At 38.5% G+C, this 15,492-nt stretch overlaps 2 protein-coding genes across 5 annotated transcripts in view; one reads left to right on the forward strand and one right to left on the reverse strand.

Annotated features, from left to right (window-relative positions):
• The window catches only part of CCDC122 (coiled-coil domain containing 122), a 56,467-nt gene extending 55,502 nt beyond the window's left edge, over positions 1–965 (reverse strand). Inside the window, exon 1 of one of the 2 annotated variants that reach the window (XM_037799847.1) lies at positions 906–965. The gene's annotated coding sequence lies outside the window, so the exon portion shown is untranslated. Of the gene's footprint in view, positions 1–498; positions 573–905 lie in introns of those variants that run through there. The other variant, XM_037799848.1, reaches the window with a different exon arrangement.
• Positions 313–10,316, forward strand: LACC1 (laccase domain containing 1). 3 transcript variants are annotated; one of them, XM_037799845.1, is made up of 7 exons: positions 313–427; positions 1,792–2,407; positions 3,044–3,222; positions 3,988–4,153; positions 6,251–6,476; positions 7,544–7,704; positions 9,151–10,316. In XM_037799845.1, exons 2-6 carry the CDS (start codon positions 1,846–1,848, stop codon positions 7,701–7,703), a joined length of 1,293 nt encoding a protein of 430 aa, XP_037655773.1. In that variant the 5' UTR covers positions 313–427; positions 1,792–1,845; the 3' UTR covers position 7,704; positions 9,151–10,316. The 3 variants fall into 3 exon arrangements, with proteins under 3 accessions (XP_037655773.1, XP_037655771.1, XP_037655772.1); XM_037799843.1 differs by having other exon boundaries at positions 322–989; XM_037799844.1 differs by having other exon boundaries at positions 322–829.
• Positions 10,317–15,492: the final 5,176 nt, after the last annotated feature.

Below are 15,492 nucleotides of genomic sequence, written 5' to 3' on the forward strand. Positions count from 1 at the left end.
TGCTAATTTGCATCTCTACCACAATGCTAAGGCTTAGTGCCTTCTACTCTCCTACTAGTGGCACATATTTAAAAAGGCAATACAGGAAGTCTGTTAAAACAACTGAAGGAGTGGAATAGAGGGCTGGGCCTCCCAGCAAGAAAGGCCAAATCAGCAAAAAGGCAAACAAGAAGCAACTCGTTTCTGAGGAAACAAACAAACAAACCCTTATAAAAAAAAAAAAAAGTTAAAAATTCCCCCAGGGAGGCCCTGTCCTCAAACCCGGATGGGGCCGGCGGCCAAGTGCTAACGTGATGAGGTTCTCAGGCCTGCGCTCCCGTCCTTAAACCAAGCGGCCTGACCGCACTGCAGGGTCAGCGAAAATTCCGGCAGCGTCTGGGGGACCAGACTTCCAGCCAGCGCGGGAAAGGGCTTCCATTCGCAGAAGGCAGGCTGGGGGTTATCCCGAGGTCGCGCCCGCCTCCCCGCGCCCCACACGCGGTCCGCCGCCTCGCTGACCCGTCTTGCCCTGGCCAGAGGGGCCTTCCGCGCTCGGGAGGCCGCTCCCCTCTCTCCCCGCCTCGGGACCAGGGCCCGCGGGCCGCTCTGACCCGGAACTGCTGGGCCCGCGGCGGGCGGGAGGCGCTTGGCTCATCCCGGGAGTCCCCGGGCTCGGCTCGGCGTGGCGCGCGGTCGGGGGGAAGTCCTTCCTGCCCACTGCAGGCGCTCGCCGCGTGCGGGAGCCCCTGACCGTCGGGTTTCCCCAGGGAGCCGGGCCGCCGCCGGGCGGGGGGCGCTCGGTCCGCGAGGAGGCGCGTGGGTGAGGCGGGGGCGTCGCCGCCGGCCTCAGGTGCGTGACACGCAGGCTCCCGGTTCGTCTCAGGGCAGAAAGCTGGGGGCTTCCCCGAAACCTTCACCCAGCGTACCACCGACGGCGTGTGCGAGAAAACGTGGCGAGCGGGACAAGGGCCGGCCGAGGGGTCAGCGTCGGAACGTGTCCCCCGGGGGCGGTGAGCGAGCCGTCGGCGGAGGCGCGGGGGCAGGGGCGACCCGCGTCCTGCGCCCACCGACCCGGGCGCGACCAGAGCAAACCGAAGGCGCCAGCTGTGGACACTCGAAATGCCCAGGGCTTGTCTGTAGTTTCCAAAGCTGTGGACAGAAACTTCAGCAGTTGCTTTGTACGGAGTGGGGTGGAGTTAGCGTGGCCGCGAGAGAACACCGTGGGGGACAGTGGGGGTCCCCGAAGGGAGGCCAGCAGCCTGGGGTGGGAGAGCGGGGGTGGGGGACTGCAGTGGGAAAATCTGCGTGGGGAGAATGAAAGGAAACTAGTTAGGGAACACGTTTAAGCCGAGTCAGTCATCTCAGTTTTTCTCTCTGTAAAACGCGATTTGCAGGTGCAGCTCCGCGTAATCTAGTCAACTTCAGGCTCCGGAATTTCATAGGAAGGGGTGTAGCCTAACATGACAGCCGCGTCAAGATTAGTGACATATCCCATAGATCGCCACCCTGTAATTTAAAAAGCACATTCATTTCCCTGCTTAAAATGTGCTATAGGAAATACACAATACCTAGGGACTGTTGTCCTGCCGGAAAGATATACATAAGCTTTTACAAAACGAATTAAGAGATGGCTTTGCTTTCATTGTCACGGTTCTCTTATGATAAATAGTGGGCTAGCTTTTGGAGGGTAGAATTTATTCTTTACCTGGTTACATTCTTAGATCAATGTAATTGCTTTTCTGACCCCCTCCCCCCATAGGAAAGTTGATATAATTTGACACTCTTACTTATACTAATTTTTTTTCTTTACAGGTGACTTATTTGGCACAGAAGTCTTCTTTGAAGAAGTTTATACAGTATTGGAGGATGGCGGAGGCAGTGTTGATTGACCTCTCTGGTTTGAAATTGAACTCTCAGAAAAACTGTCCTCTGACATTACTGAAGACATTGAATGCAGTCAGGTGCCACCATGCTGCCAAGGCCAAGTTCCTTTGCATACTGGGTTGCAGTAACATCAAATGTGAAGAGGATGGTGCCCATGATAATTGTGATTTAGAAACAAGCAGTGAATTAGCGACTGTCTTGAGAGAGTTTGAGATGGTTAGCAGTTCCAGCATGGCTGCATCTTTGTATACCATTAAACAAAGAATTGATGAAAAGGACCTGACCAGCATTAAAGTAATTCTACCAGCGCACAGGAAGGCCTTCGTGAAGGCGTTTATTGATCACCTCTTCACCGATCTGTACACTTTTGAGTTTGAAGATTTACAGATGCCTTTGAGGGGAGGTCTTTTGAAACAACCCACTGAAATGAACATGATTACAGCTCAAGAATTAGAAGAAATCCAGAATGAAATAGAAACATATTTGAGAAGTCTGCCAGCACTAAAAGGAGAATTAACTGTTATCACATCTTCTCTGATTCCAGGTATATTAAACACTACCTGATATTTTTACTGTGTACTTGAAAACCCACTTTTCCTTTAGAGGTCATTCACCTCTTTTATTCTTTCTTTCTTTGATTGACTGTTTGGGGCTTATGTGCTCATTAGTGTGAGTTGCAACGCGGGGGTGTCAAGGATGGGAGACTTTAAAGCTACCCTAAATAAATAAATAAATAAATTTGCCTTATGCAAATTCAGCTTTAAAACAAATCCCCCTGGCACTCCTTTAAAATGAGATTTATGACCCTGAGTATCTTCTGTTTAGAAATTAAATCTCAACTCATTGGCACCTTCATGGAAGACTGAAATTTAAAGCAGTTGGTCTTACTTTTTGGTTAAAAGAGGTTTACTCTGAGCTATATGCTGTTGGGTATACAAAGACAGATGAGACAGAAGATAACTTTTCAAAGTGCAATAATCCCATAGGGAAAGTAAGACAAACAGAAAGCAGTATGTAATAAGAGCACATTGAGGAAAAAGTGTTGTAGAAATTAGAAGCCAGATAAACAAGTGCAGGTTAAAGTGAGCAGAGAATGTCTTGTTGAGAGAGTAGGTTTTGTAATGCTTTACAGTCCATTGTATAGTGTCTCTTTTTAATGTTCATTACCTGTCTTCAATAGATATTTTCATACATGGATTTACTACAAGAACAGGAGGGATATCTTACGTACCAACTCTCAGCTCATTCAATCTCTTCAGTAGTTCCAAACGGAGAGATCCCAAGGTGGTTATTCAAGAAAATCTGCGTAGGTTGGCGAATGTTGCAGGATTTAACGCTGAGAAATTTTACCGAATAAAGGTAAATTTTTCCTTCATATTTTGGAAGAGCTAAAGTACATTCTCAACTCTGCCAGTGAGTACGTGGACTTGAAACAAAATTTTAATCTTTGCATCTGGTGTTTCATCTACCATTTTAGAAGAATGCTTGTGGTTTTCTTAGATCTGTATGCCATAGCTTAAAGATTAGTTCTATGATGTATATTTTTTCACCTGGAGTTCTGCAATTCTAAAATTACACTTTATTCTCAGAAAGTGTGGTGCCACTGCCCTTTTTGATTTAGAAGGAAGGTTTCTGAATGGTGGGAAAAGAAAGGCCATTGTTTTTCTAACTCAATATTAGGAGAAACTGGGGATATGACTGATGAGATAATGCCTTGTTCCTTACAGAATTCTAGCTTTAGTTTAGTACAGGAATAGAAAAATACCACTGATTTGATAACACTTTTAATTCCCTTTGCTAAAGTAGTACTTTGTGGAAAGTTGCAAGTAGAGATTTACCCTGTTGCTAGTGAGATGTGTTCATGATAGACTCTATTGAATTTCTAAATGTTAAATTCTTCTTTCCTTCGAATAAAATATGCAAAAACTTAAAAAATTAAATAATAAGTAAGTTTCGCAATTTACCACATGTAGGATGGTGTATTGAATAAATGTTTGTAATCTTAAACTGGTTATGTAATTTTGCATTGAAATGAGTACTTTCAGAAAAGCCTTACTTTCAGAAAAGCCTATGTTATAATAAATCCCATTTTCAAAATTTTTTATTGTACACCTTTGGTAATAGACTGATCATGCCAGTGACATCTGGATTTGGGGAAGAAAGGAGCCTGAATCTTATGATGGCATAACCACAAATCAAAAAGGTGTCACAATAGCGGCTCTTGGTGCTGACTGTATACCAATAGTTTTTGCAGATCCTGTCAAAAAAGCATGTGGAGTTGCTCACGCTGGTAAGTATACTTAATTAATCATTTAAGATTTTATGAATTTTTATAGTGTAGGAAAAATTATAGTTTCTTTCTGTTGGGCATGGTAGACAAATGACTAGTTAATTACCTTTCATTATGATAAGTGTAATGATAGGGGTAAGGCAGCATAAGCTTACTATAGGAGAAGAAAAAAGGAGCACCTAAATCAAATTATATGAATCACTGTAGAACTTCCAAAGGAGGTGGTACCTAGGCTGATTCCTGAGGAATTAGTAAGATTTGGCTAGGTGCCTGTGTGGCGGGGTGCTATTTATGTTTTGGAAGGATACTCTCCATTGCAGACTAAACCTCCTTGGCCCCCAAAATTCTAAAAGCCAGTAGCACCATCCATTCATTGCAATAACCAAAAAAACAAAACAAAACAAAACAAAACAAAACAAAAACTTCTATGTTTTTCATAACACTTTCTGCGGAAGCGGTACTGCCTCTGGTTGAGAACCCTTGAAGTCTAGGCAACAAGGAATAGGAATGTTAGGCATGTTACAGAAAGATGACCAGGCAGGTGCAGTGGCATGTATAAAGGCATGGAGGTAAGAAAAAACAGGATATGCTTTGAAAACCTCATTTAGTTTAGTATAGCTGTAGTCAGGTGGCTCTAACTATTCACTGATGATAAAAGCAAAGAATAATTTTTAGAAGCTATATTGTGTTATGATTGTAGAATTTGGTTTTCTGGAGGTCTTTTGATGACAGAGAAATAAGAAACTGGTTTGTTTTTATTTGTTTTTTTTTTTTGACCTAGGTAAGGTAATGGAATTAGATGACTGGAATTAAGGTTTCCTATATGGCACTGTCAAAAGTTTTTTAAATTTGAGTCTCAGTTTCTGGATATAAAATGGGAATATTAGTTGTTACTCCTTAGATATGGAAACATTAAGTTGTAAAATATCCAAGATTAAAAAAAGTCAGAATGAAATTATAAACTTGAATTTCCAAGTCATTAATAAATTGACCTTGAAATAGTGCATAATTGTTATTTTATATGATATCTGAAAGTGTAAAATCCTTTTATTGGTTTAACTCAATAAAAATCTTTTATCCATGTGTATATGAACATAGACTTTGGGAAAAGATCAACTCAAGAGGGAGTGGTTGAATTAGAGGAAAGAGGAAGGTCTCTGAGAAAGAGAGCTGTTCTTATCTCTAGAAAATCCCTGACAGTATCTCTCCTTAGCTCAAAATGCCCTATATCCAGTTACTTCCCCCTGGACACCATATCCATAGGGACCTCAAAATCATCATGTTAAAAACTCAGTATTTTTTTTCCCCCAAGCATTCTCTTCCACCTGGTTTCCTATCTTGGTTATTGATATCCTATCCACTTAGTGACCCAGGTAGAAGCCTGACATTTTGCTTCTGTTTCCTTCTCATAATCACATATACAATGGGTAATGGTGGGGGTTGAACCTGTCTCCTAAGTATCTCTTGTTTCCATCATCTCCTGTCTTCATCAGAAAAGACTGATCTCTTGAGTGCCCACCTTTAGGAGAGTTTACAGATGGAGGAGGGGGACTCCTTGTTAGGCAACCAGAACAACTGGCTCTAACTCACATACAGGGAATGAAGGAAAAATGCCCTATTCCTAGGTTTATGTCTTTGGCAAGTATGAGAACATGAGCCAAGAAAATGGCTTGATCTCAGAACAACCGTGGGATCCTCTGGAGAAGAAGAGAAGGAAAGCTGGTATAGGGATGATTTGCTGGGGAAAGATGTGAAAGTGACTGTATTTGAAATGGAACAGGTTTATTTTAGTGTAAAAAGTGAGGGGGCAGAGAGAAAGGACTAAGAGGGTGTAATCCCAGAGAAAACTTAAAGCATAGAACATTGTTTAAAGGAAGTAGAAGGGAACTTCCATTAAATGTCTCTCCTTTGTCAGGTGCTTTGTATAGGGTATCCCATTTATAAACCAGTACCATAAGGTAATAATTTTGTGATTCATTTACTCTTTTCTGGACTGAACAAATAAACTAACTCTGTTCATTTTTGACTTAGACGTGAACTAATGTGAAATTGTGTTGTTTAACCTTTCCTTTCCTCTTTCTCCTTTCTGTTTACCAGGTTGGAAAGGTACTTTGTTAGGTGTTGCTATGGCGACAGTGAATGCTATGATAACAGAATATGGCTGTAGTGTGGAAGACATCGTTGTTGTACTGGGACCTTCAATAGGGCCTTGCTGTTTCACTCTTCCAAGGGAATCAGCAAAGGCATTTCATAATCTTGATCCCAAATGCGTACGACTGTTTGACTCACCAAATCCTAATGTTGACATACGCAAAGCCACCAGGTATGTTTGCTTTCATTCTGGAATCGTAGGTTTGGTTATTGCTTATTGCTTCTAAAATGAAAATCGTTTCAGAGAACAAGAAAAATTCAGGTGTTAGACATTTAAGTAGCTCACACACCTGTATGCGAAATTCATTTGAAATATGAAATCTATTCTGATTTAAATTAGAATAACAGAAATTTCTGTCTTATATTTTATTGTTTTAAAAGTGAAGGAAGAAACAACTGGCATATAGTTCTATGAGATCTGCTTAAACTTCACATAGAAAAATTAATATGTACACTACTTCACAGCCATTCCTCAGCTAAATTCACCTAAATTTAATGAACTATCAGGAAGCTGGTAGTTTTAAATGATTTCTTAGAAAAAAAATATTAGGTAGTATAAATAGTCACTTTCAAGTTGATTATAGCACCTTGTATTTTTGAATTTATGAAGTTTTGCTGTTATATCTGTTGAAAAAAAATTTGTCATTTCTGCCAAGGAAAATAGGTATCAGATATGAATAGGGTTTCTATCCTGGTTAGCAAAACCCTACCCAGATTCTACCTCCTTTAGAATATAAGTATAAAAGATTGAAATTTATTTTTAAATGTAACCTGTGGAACAAGTATCATTGATTTGTAGTCCTATTTCATATCATCAAGTGTTAATGGAGAAACAAGTTTTCTGTAACACATCCAGTTACTAGGAAGAAAAGAGGTGAGAGGGTCAGGTGACTAAGATGCATGCTATGTCTGAATCAAGTAAGTCTTGTCTGCAAATTTAGAAGTTTCTACTTTAAATAAGTACTTGATTTTGATTATAAAATTTTGTAACCAGATCATGCCTGCAGGATAATATAGAAGGCTGTACAGTTCATGTATGAAATCCAGTGATAGATGGTGTTAAAAAAAAAGCTACCATTTCCTGACTAGTTCATGTTCTGTAACAGAATAGCAATTTGCATTGCCCGGAGCATATTTTTCCCAGAACTCTTTCATATCAATGTCTCTATATTTTTCATATTGTTCTGGCTATTGGTGAAGTAAACTCTTGCTATCTTTTTAAAAACTCTTTATTCTAAGGATTCTTCTAGAACAGGGAGGAGTTCTTCCACAGAATATTCAGGATCAGCACCGTGATCTCAGCCTCTGTACATCCTGCCATCCTGACAAGTTCTTCTCTCATGTTCGAGATGGCCTCAATTTTGGTACACAGATGGGCTTCATATCAGTTAGAGAATGAGGTACTGTAGATTTTCTCTCCTCTCTCTCTTTCAGCCTTCCCCCACTTAGTTTTTCAAATAATTGTTTAGAGAATTTTAAGGGTCCACTCATGCTAACCTAGTAATTAATTATATTTAACTTTACTCTTTCCTTCCTAAAGGAATAATTCAAGTTTCTACTTTTTAGTGAAGCAATCATGATAGAAAAGTTCATTTTCAATGGCATACTCTATTGCAGAACTCTTTCATATACTGTAAGGAAAAATGAGAACTTTGACAAGGGTCCTGGATCTAGGGCCTGTTCCGGCTCCATTACTGGCGATCTGTAGAATGTGTACAAGAAGGTCACTTGATGATTTTGGTCTGGACCCCCATCTGCAATATCAGTGAAGGCATTTAGATGATCTCTAAGTCCTTGGCCAACTTTGATTACTTAATTGAGCTCTATGAATCTGACATGGAACTCTGATTTTTATCTTCTACACATTTCTGTTCTTACCCTCCTGCCAAAGGAGAAGGCAGGATTCTAAATAGTACGGTATTCTGACCCTATTGGTTCATTTGTGTAATCTACATATTAGTTAATGTTTAACAAAGTAATTTTATACTGCTAAATGGAACCAGATGGGCAATTGCAGGAGGGTCAAAAGAGCAAGTATGACACTAAGAATAGGAATGGGAGCTTCTCTGCTGGTTTAGACCAGAATCATATGTGTGTCCATTCTTTTTTTTTTTTTTTTACAATGTCCTCTTATCACAGCATCTTTTAAATGTCAGTTGTAAAATTTTAAAGACAACTTTTTATGCATTAAAAGTGAGATCAATAGATATGACATATTGTGACTGATTTTTATAAACAAAATTCTAAATTCTATAATAATGAGAAATCTTCACATATACAAACTGGCTTAGTTTTCAACTAGATTTCAAACTGAGAGTCTATGGCAGTGGGTGGCCAATTTTTTTTTTCTGTAAAGGGCCAGATAGTGAATATTTTAGGCTTTGCAGGCCATACATTCTTTGTCGCAACTACTCAGCTCTGCTGCTCTAGAACAAAAGCAGAGACCCACAATACAAAACTGAGTAAGTGTGACTGTGTTCCAATAAAATTTTATTTACAAAAATCAGATGAGGGGGCAGATTTGGTTCACAGGCTGTAGTTTGCTGATCCCTGATCTACAGCCATATAGCAAGATTGAATGCAATTTCATTAAATTATTATTTATTAGAGATGGTTTCTTAGAGTTATATAAAAATATTTCATGACAGCAATGTATCTCTTCCCTTTAAGCATATATCTGATTTTCCTTTGGTTACTTTTAACTGAAGACTCAAATTAGTTTTAGTCTTTACAGTTGCTTTAACTCTTTAACATACAAAAAGACTTTGATAAACTTTATGATTCTTGGCTTGGTATTCTAATAGCACTAGTAAGGATCTCATATTTGATTTCTTTGTATTTTACAGATACCTGACTGGATTTTTGCATAAACGTTTCCTGCCTGCCTTCCAAGCTGACTACAAGAGAGAATTTTAGCTGATTGATTTACTTAAAACCAAGATGATAACAATAGATAATTTATCTTCAGGATATATTTTCACTATTATCCAAAGCCAAATGATTATCATTTGATTCTGATAATACCTGACAACAAGTCTGTATGATCTAACTAATATGTCATACAGATGAGGGTTATTAGTCATAAGGTTTGCTTTCCTTGTTAATGTAGAACAGTAATAGGTATGTTCAATTCACTATTTATTGGGTACCCTCAGTTTTTCAGGCTTGTGTTAAACATAGATGAATCAAGGTGAATAAGACTTTTTCCCTTTGAGGCTAATGCAGTGGAGGTGATAAACACTTCTACAACTTAAGTGTAATTTTAATAGTAGTAGAGGAGTACAGAAGAAGGAAGGATTAATTCTGTCTGAAAGGCAGGATAGACAAGTTATCATTGAGAAAATGACATTTGATATGGGCTCGAAAGACGTATAGGCTTTTGACGGTGGATTAGCCCTGGTGAAGTCATTCTAGGGGGAGTGGTGGCTGAGACCGATTTAAGTGCAACGAGAAATAGGATGCATAGGTGTATACTCTTTGACATTGTTTACTAGAAAAAATAAAGAGCTGGGGACTCTATCTTGAAGGAAGGGGAGGTTTTAGTATGATTAGTTTTGAATATGTTTTGTAGGCTGAAGAGAGGAGATACATTATTTTTCATTTGGGAAACAATCACTGGTATATGTGGTATATATTTTTAATGTGGGTTGTCATATTGCATCCTAAAAAGATTTTTTTATCTCATACATGTATTTCTTGCATGCATATGTAATAGTATAACAGCAAATAACTGTTGTTTTTGCAAAGGACTTTCATATACATTATCTGATTTTACCTTTTACAGCTACTCCAAAAAAGGCATTAGATGACAATTTCAAACTCATGCAGAATCCTCTTGTTTAATGATACAAAGAAGATTAAGGAATAATTTCAAACATTGAGAAAAGTTGATAATTTTCCAGTTCTTCACTGTGCTTTATTTTATTTGAAGTTTGCAAATTTATAGGGTTGGGTAGCCATATTTCACTTTTTATATCAAAACATTCCAAAACCAAATAAAAATTATTTTTTATTATAGCTCTGATTTTGGACCATCTGTGCCAAAGAATACGGTGAAAAGTTGTCTTCTTACTTTTACTGCTATTTACTTATTTTACTCTCCTTGCTCTTTTCCTATTGATTGAAAAGTATTCATTTAAATGCAGAATCTTGAGTTCACACCTCTATTGAATCAGAATCTGAATAACAATATCCCTTCATGACTCATGTACTTATTAAAGTTTGAGAAGCATTGCCCTAGATGGTATTTCATGCTATATTCCATTTAACCAAAACTGCTAAAGAAGCTGGACCTGGTAGGGGGCAAGTAGGAAGCAGCTTTTTATTTCTCTCCCTGTTGTCTTTAAACTGTCTGTGTTAGGTCTCCCTCTTAGTCCCTGGGTGATATCTCAGGGAGATCTTATATATTTTCAGATCACTTTCAGATTTAAGGACAGTAAATTTTAGATATTAACAAGTCCAATCTGATCTAATTTTTATTGCTTCTCCCCTTCCCCCAACTTGGTCCTGACAAGCACTGGAGACTAAACAATGATCTATTTCTTCATTTCCCCTGTCTTGTGTATCTTCTTTTCTACCTATTGATGCCAGGTTTTTGACCATGAGATGGATAATAGGCTGGGTTAGTGGGAGACCTCTTCAACTTCTCCTCATCGCACCAAACACTCTGATAAAATTGTATAGAGAAAGCCTTGGGGACACCTTCAGGACCAAAAACAGACAAACCAACCATGCCCTCTTGAGCTTTCTCTTTCTCTTTAAAAATTTGAAATGCCCGCCAAGGCAGCTGATCCAGATAGCCAATCAAGCCCCTAGCTCATTACCTTTGACCCAATAGAAAATAAAACCCACCTGCCCTAAACCCACCCCTATTAAATGGACAAACCATCGTCCAATCAATAGTCAAGCCAACTTCCTTTTCAGGTCTATGAAAATGGTTTGCCATCCCTAGAACCCCAAAGCTACTTCTGTTCTGGCTTCCTTTGCTGCAGCAAAACTTTGGTTCCCTGAATAAGATGCCATAGTCTGCAAACTTGACTCCAGTTTGTCTTTCACAAGTTTGGAGGCCCCACGGAATTATAGAAAGTGCCCTCTGGGGCTGTAGGCTCCAGCAACTGGCCAGGTGAGGAGCCTGCAAAAAGACCCTTTTGTGCCTGCTATCCAGTTGCCAAGACTCCACATCCCCCAGGTAGCCCCGTCCAATATCAGAACTCTGCAATTTGCATTGGTTTAAGAACCTTAAGTTGGGTTTGGTTTCGGGTCTATCATCAGACCTTCCATTTGGTTTAATTTCTTTTCTCCCTCCAGCTCTCTAATAAATGGGGCTTGGGAATCCATGAGGCCTGCTAAACAAATGCCCACCCTGGGTCAGTTGGCAAAGGGTTTGGCAGTCCTCTCATTCCTGTGTGATGAGCCTCCTTTTCTACCCATTACACTGTCTGTGTTCAGTTCCCGACACCCATATGGACCTTCCATTCATCGAGGGATCCTGCTAAGATGAGAGAGGTATCCCAGTGGCTGAGCCAAAAAGCTCTGAAGCCTGAGGACATTTCATCTGACCATAGGATAATGGGCTCTTCCTGCTCTAAATCTCCCTCTCCTCCTCCTGCTAAATCTCCTGCTTGTTATGTGTACTCTTACTATGGACCTGTGACTTTCTGTTCATGGGTGGATCTGGTGAAGGATGATTTGTCTTTGTAGTGGCCTGTTTGGGAAACTTTATGGGAACAAAACTGTGCACTTCAGAGGTGCCTTAAAATAAAAGGGGTGTAAGATCCAAGATTTGGTAATTGGAGGCTGCCAGAGGACAATCTGCCTCTACAGTAGTTTCACTTAAAGTTTCATTAGAAAAAGAAAGGTCCAAAAATAGAACAAAGGGAAAAGAACTTAAAACCAAACGTATAGCTCCCACATCTTCCTTTACCCAGCATTTCCCCCCAGCAGCCCTAACCGGTTCCTCTTGAGGGAAAATGATCTGGTCCAGGCTCCTTTAAAGATTAAGTCTTCTAAGGAAACTGGCTTCCCACTAGGGCAGAATTTAAATCTTGGACCTGAACTGAATTAAGAGCTATAATTAAAGATTTCCCTAAATAAGACCAGCAAATATTCACAAAAGAACTTAGAATTTTGTTGGGTACATGTGATCCAAGGCTACCTGACCTGTATTAGCTTGTACACAGGTTGGTCAAAACCTAAGATGCTAGATCCTGGATGGCAAAAGCTGGTTGGACTAACCCAGAAAGGGCCTTCAAAGATTTCTCTTCCCACAATCAATCTAAGAGTCAAAAAAAACTTGAGAAATAGGGCAAAGTTTCTGTAAGATTACACTTCAGGGCAAAGAAAATCTTAAAAGCCTCCTTCACAAATTATGATGGGAAAACTTTAGCCCTCATAATAAATAACCTCAACTTGTTCCATCTGCCAAGAACAAAAAGTCTGATAAAAATATGAGTGGAGTGAGGAGAGAAAACCAGCTCCTTTATATAAGTGTTTTCTATTTTTGTGTTTTTATATCTGTCTCTTGGCTGAAAAAATTTTAATTGAAGCTATAAGCTCTCTGTGTCTGTCTTTTTTATGTGTATTTTCCTACCTCTGGATGGTAATACCACATTAACATATAAAAATCCTTAAAAGAGCTCTATTCAAATCGCTTAAAGATAAATATGCATTTATATATAAATAAATAAATACTCCTAAGTCCCAGAAATTTAAGAAAACTGAATTTCTAATACTTCCATTGTAAAAAGAGTATTCATGAAATTAAATCCAAATGTTTTAAAATTTCAAGTGGACATAAGCTAGGAAAACCTTTGGCAATCGGGAATAGGTTTAATATTTTTGAATAAAAACAGGTATGTATTCTGAGTTCACAATGTTAAGTACAATACAAGCATACAATTTTATTCTACTTGGGTATGTTCTTCCTAATTTTATACAGATTTACTGATCAAACAAATATGCTAGCATTATATCTACAGGATGTTTAAAATGTCTAAATTTGTGTTTGATTAAATTTAATTATTATGCTGACAAACTTCATTTTCAAGAGTTACTGTTTTTTATAGGATGTCAGCTCAAAAACAATTTCCAAGATCTTTTTGGGAACTTAAGTATGTAAAGTATGCAGGATGCATTTTTATTAAGGAAAAATAGTAGTTTTGCCCTAAAGTTAAGTTGGGTGTTGCAGAATGAGAAACAGGAAAGTGTAGGATAAAACCTAAATGGTTACAGAAAGTTGTAGAACGTTTGTGAAAATGAATTTTATTTGCCATGGTTAATGCTGACTGAGATTTTTATTTTTTATTTTTTTTATTTTTAAATTCAGTTTCATTGAGATATATTCACATACCATACAATCATGCATGGTGTACAATCAGCTGTTCACAGTACCCTGCTATAGTTGTGCAATCATCACCCTAATCAATTTTTGAACATTTTCCTTTTTCCGAAAAGAATAAAAATAACAAAAAAAAAAAAAGTCAAAAAGTACACCCAAAGCATTCCATCCCTCCCATTCCACCCTATTTTTCATTTAGTTTTGGTCCCCATTTTTCTACTCATTTGTCCATACACTGGATAAAGGGAGTGTGAGCCACAGGGTTTTCACAATCACACAGTCACACCATGTAAGCTACATAGTTATGCAATCGTCTTCAAGAATCAAGTCTACTGGGTTGCAGTTTGACAGTTTCGGGTATTTCCTTCCAGCTATTTCAATACACTAAAGACTAAAAAGGGTTATCTATATAGTGCATAGAATGCCCTCCAGAGTGACCTCTCGACTCCATTTGAAATCTCTCAGCCACTGAAACTTTATTTTGTTTCATTTCGCTTTCCCCTTTGGTCAAGAAGATTTTCTCAATCCCATGATGCCAGGTCCAGGCTCATCCCTGGAGGTTGTGTCCTGCATTGCCAGGGAGATTTATACCCTTGGGAGGCTGGGATTTGATAGGTTTATTTATAAGATTCTGTTATGAGTTTTCATACCAAACAGTATTTCATACAAAACTAGAATTTGATTTTCTCTCTGTTAAAATGATGAATTTCTCTTAGATTACTAGTCTTCAATCTGCCTAGAGGACAAAGATTCTATGTCGTATCAGACTAGTGTCCTCATTGTATTTATATTGACCTTATCATCTTTTATTAAGAGAACAAGTCTTCTCACTTTTAAAAGAACTAGGTTTTTGTTTCCTTTCCTTTTCTATCATTTTACCTCCTATATTTTATATTTACTTTTAAAATCTTTTATTGTTACTTCGGTTTAGTAGGTAACCAACTATTGTTTATCAGTAACTTATGTTCCTATTTAGCCAAGTGTTCAAACTTCCCAACAGCTCCTTGACATTTTACCTTCTCAAAATCAAACCCTAAAGGATATCTTTTTGTTTCAAACTATCTTTGGGATTTTCTAGAGGGCCCCTGGAAAATAGCAAAAGATTTGTTCTTTTACCTTATAAAGAGAGGTGCTAGAAATAGGTTCATTTGATATGTTATGAGTTGCATGGGAAGGGTTGTCAAATTAAAGGGATTTTCTAACCTTCTCTTGGTTAAATTTGTGTGGGTAAAATGTTATTCATACAAGTGTTTAGAGATTATATGAATTCCTAGAGATTCGACAATGTTCTCGCTGTCCATGATATGTTCTGATACTGACCTGCATGATATTAGACAACAGTATAGGGTTGTTAGTCATAATTTTAGTTATTCTTAAAAAAAAATGCTACATGCCACAAAACAACCAAATTTTTCTGTCAGTTACATTGATTTTCTCTGATGTTTCTCTGAAAGTGCTTGGGTAAATGGGACTAAGATATCAGGTAACAGTGAAGGTGGTGGTGGTTATGATTCTCCTTTTGGAGTTTACACCCAATTAGCTCTATAAGCCAATATCCCATTCCTTAAATGTAATAGATACCCTTATTAAGCTCTTCAAGGAAAATATTTCCTTGTGGACACAAGACACACAGTACTACACATAAATTGGGTTAGTTGTATTATTTAGTTTATGCTGTTCCCCAAATGACTATTTATGATAAGCTTCTAAAAGGGAAAATTAGAAACATAAGGGCTTATGACCTCTTTCCATAATATAAAAACTTATGAAGAGACTATTGCCACACTAGAGACAGCTCTAAATGGATCATGGAAAAACCCATAACCCAGGCTGAATTCTTGGGGTGTTCCGA

Source organism: Choloepus didactylus, chromosome 12 (genome assembly GCF_015220235.1).
Source record: "Choloepus didactylus isolate mChoDid1 chromosome 12, mChoDid1.pri, whole genome shotgun sequence".
NCBI lineage: Eukaryota > Metazoa > Chordata > Mammalia > Pilosa > Megalonychidae > Choloepus > Choloepus didactylus.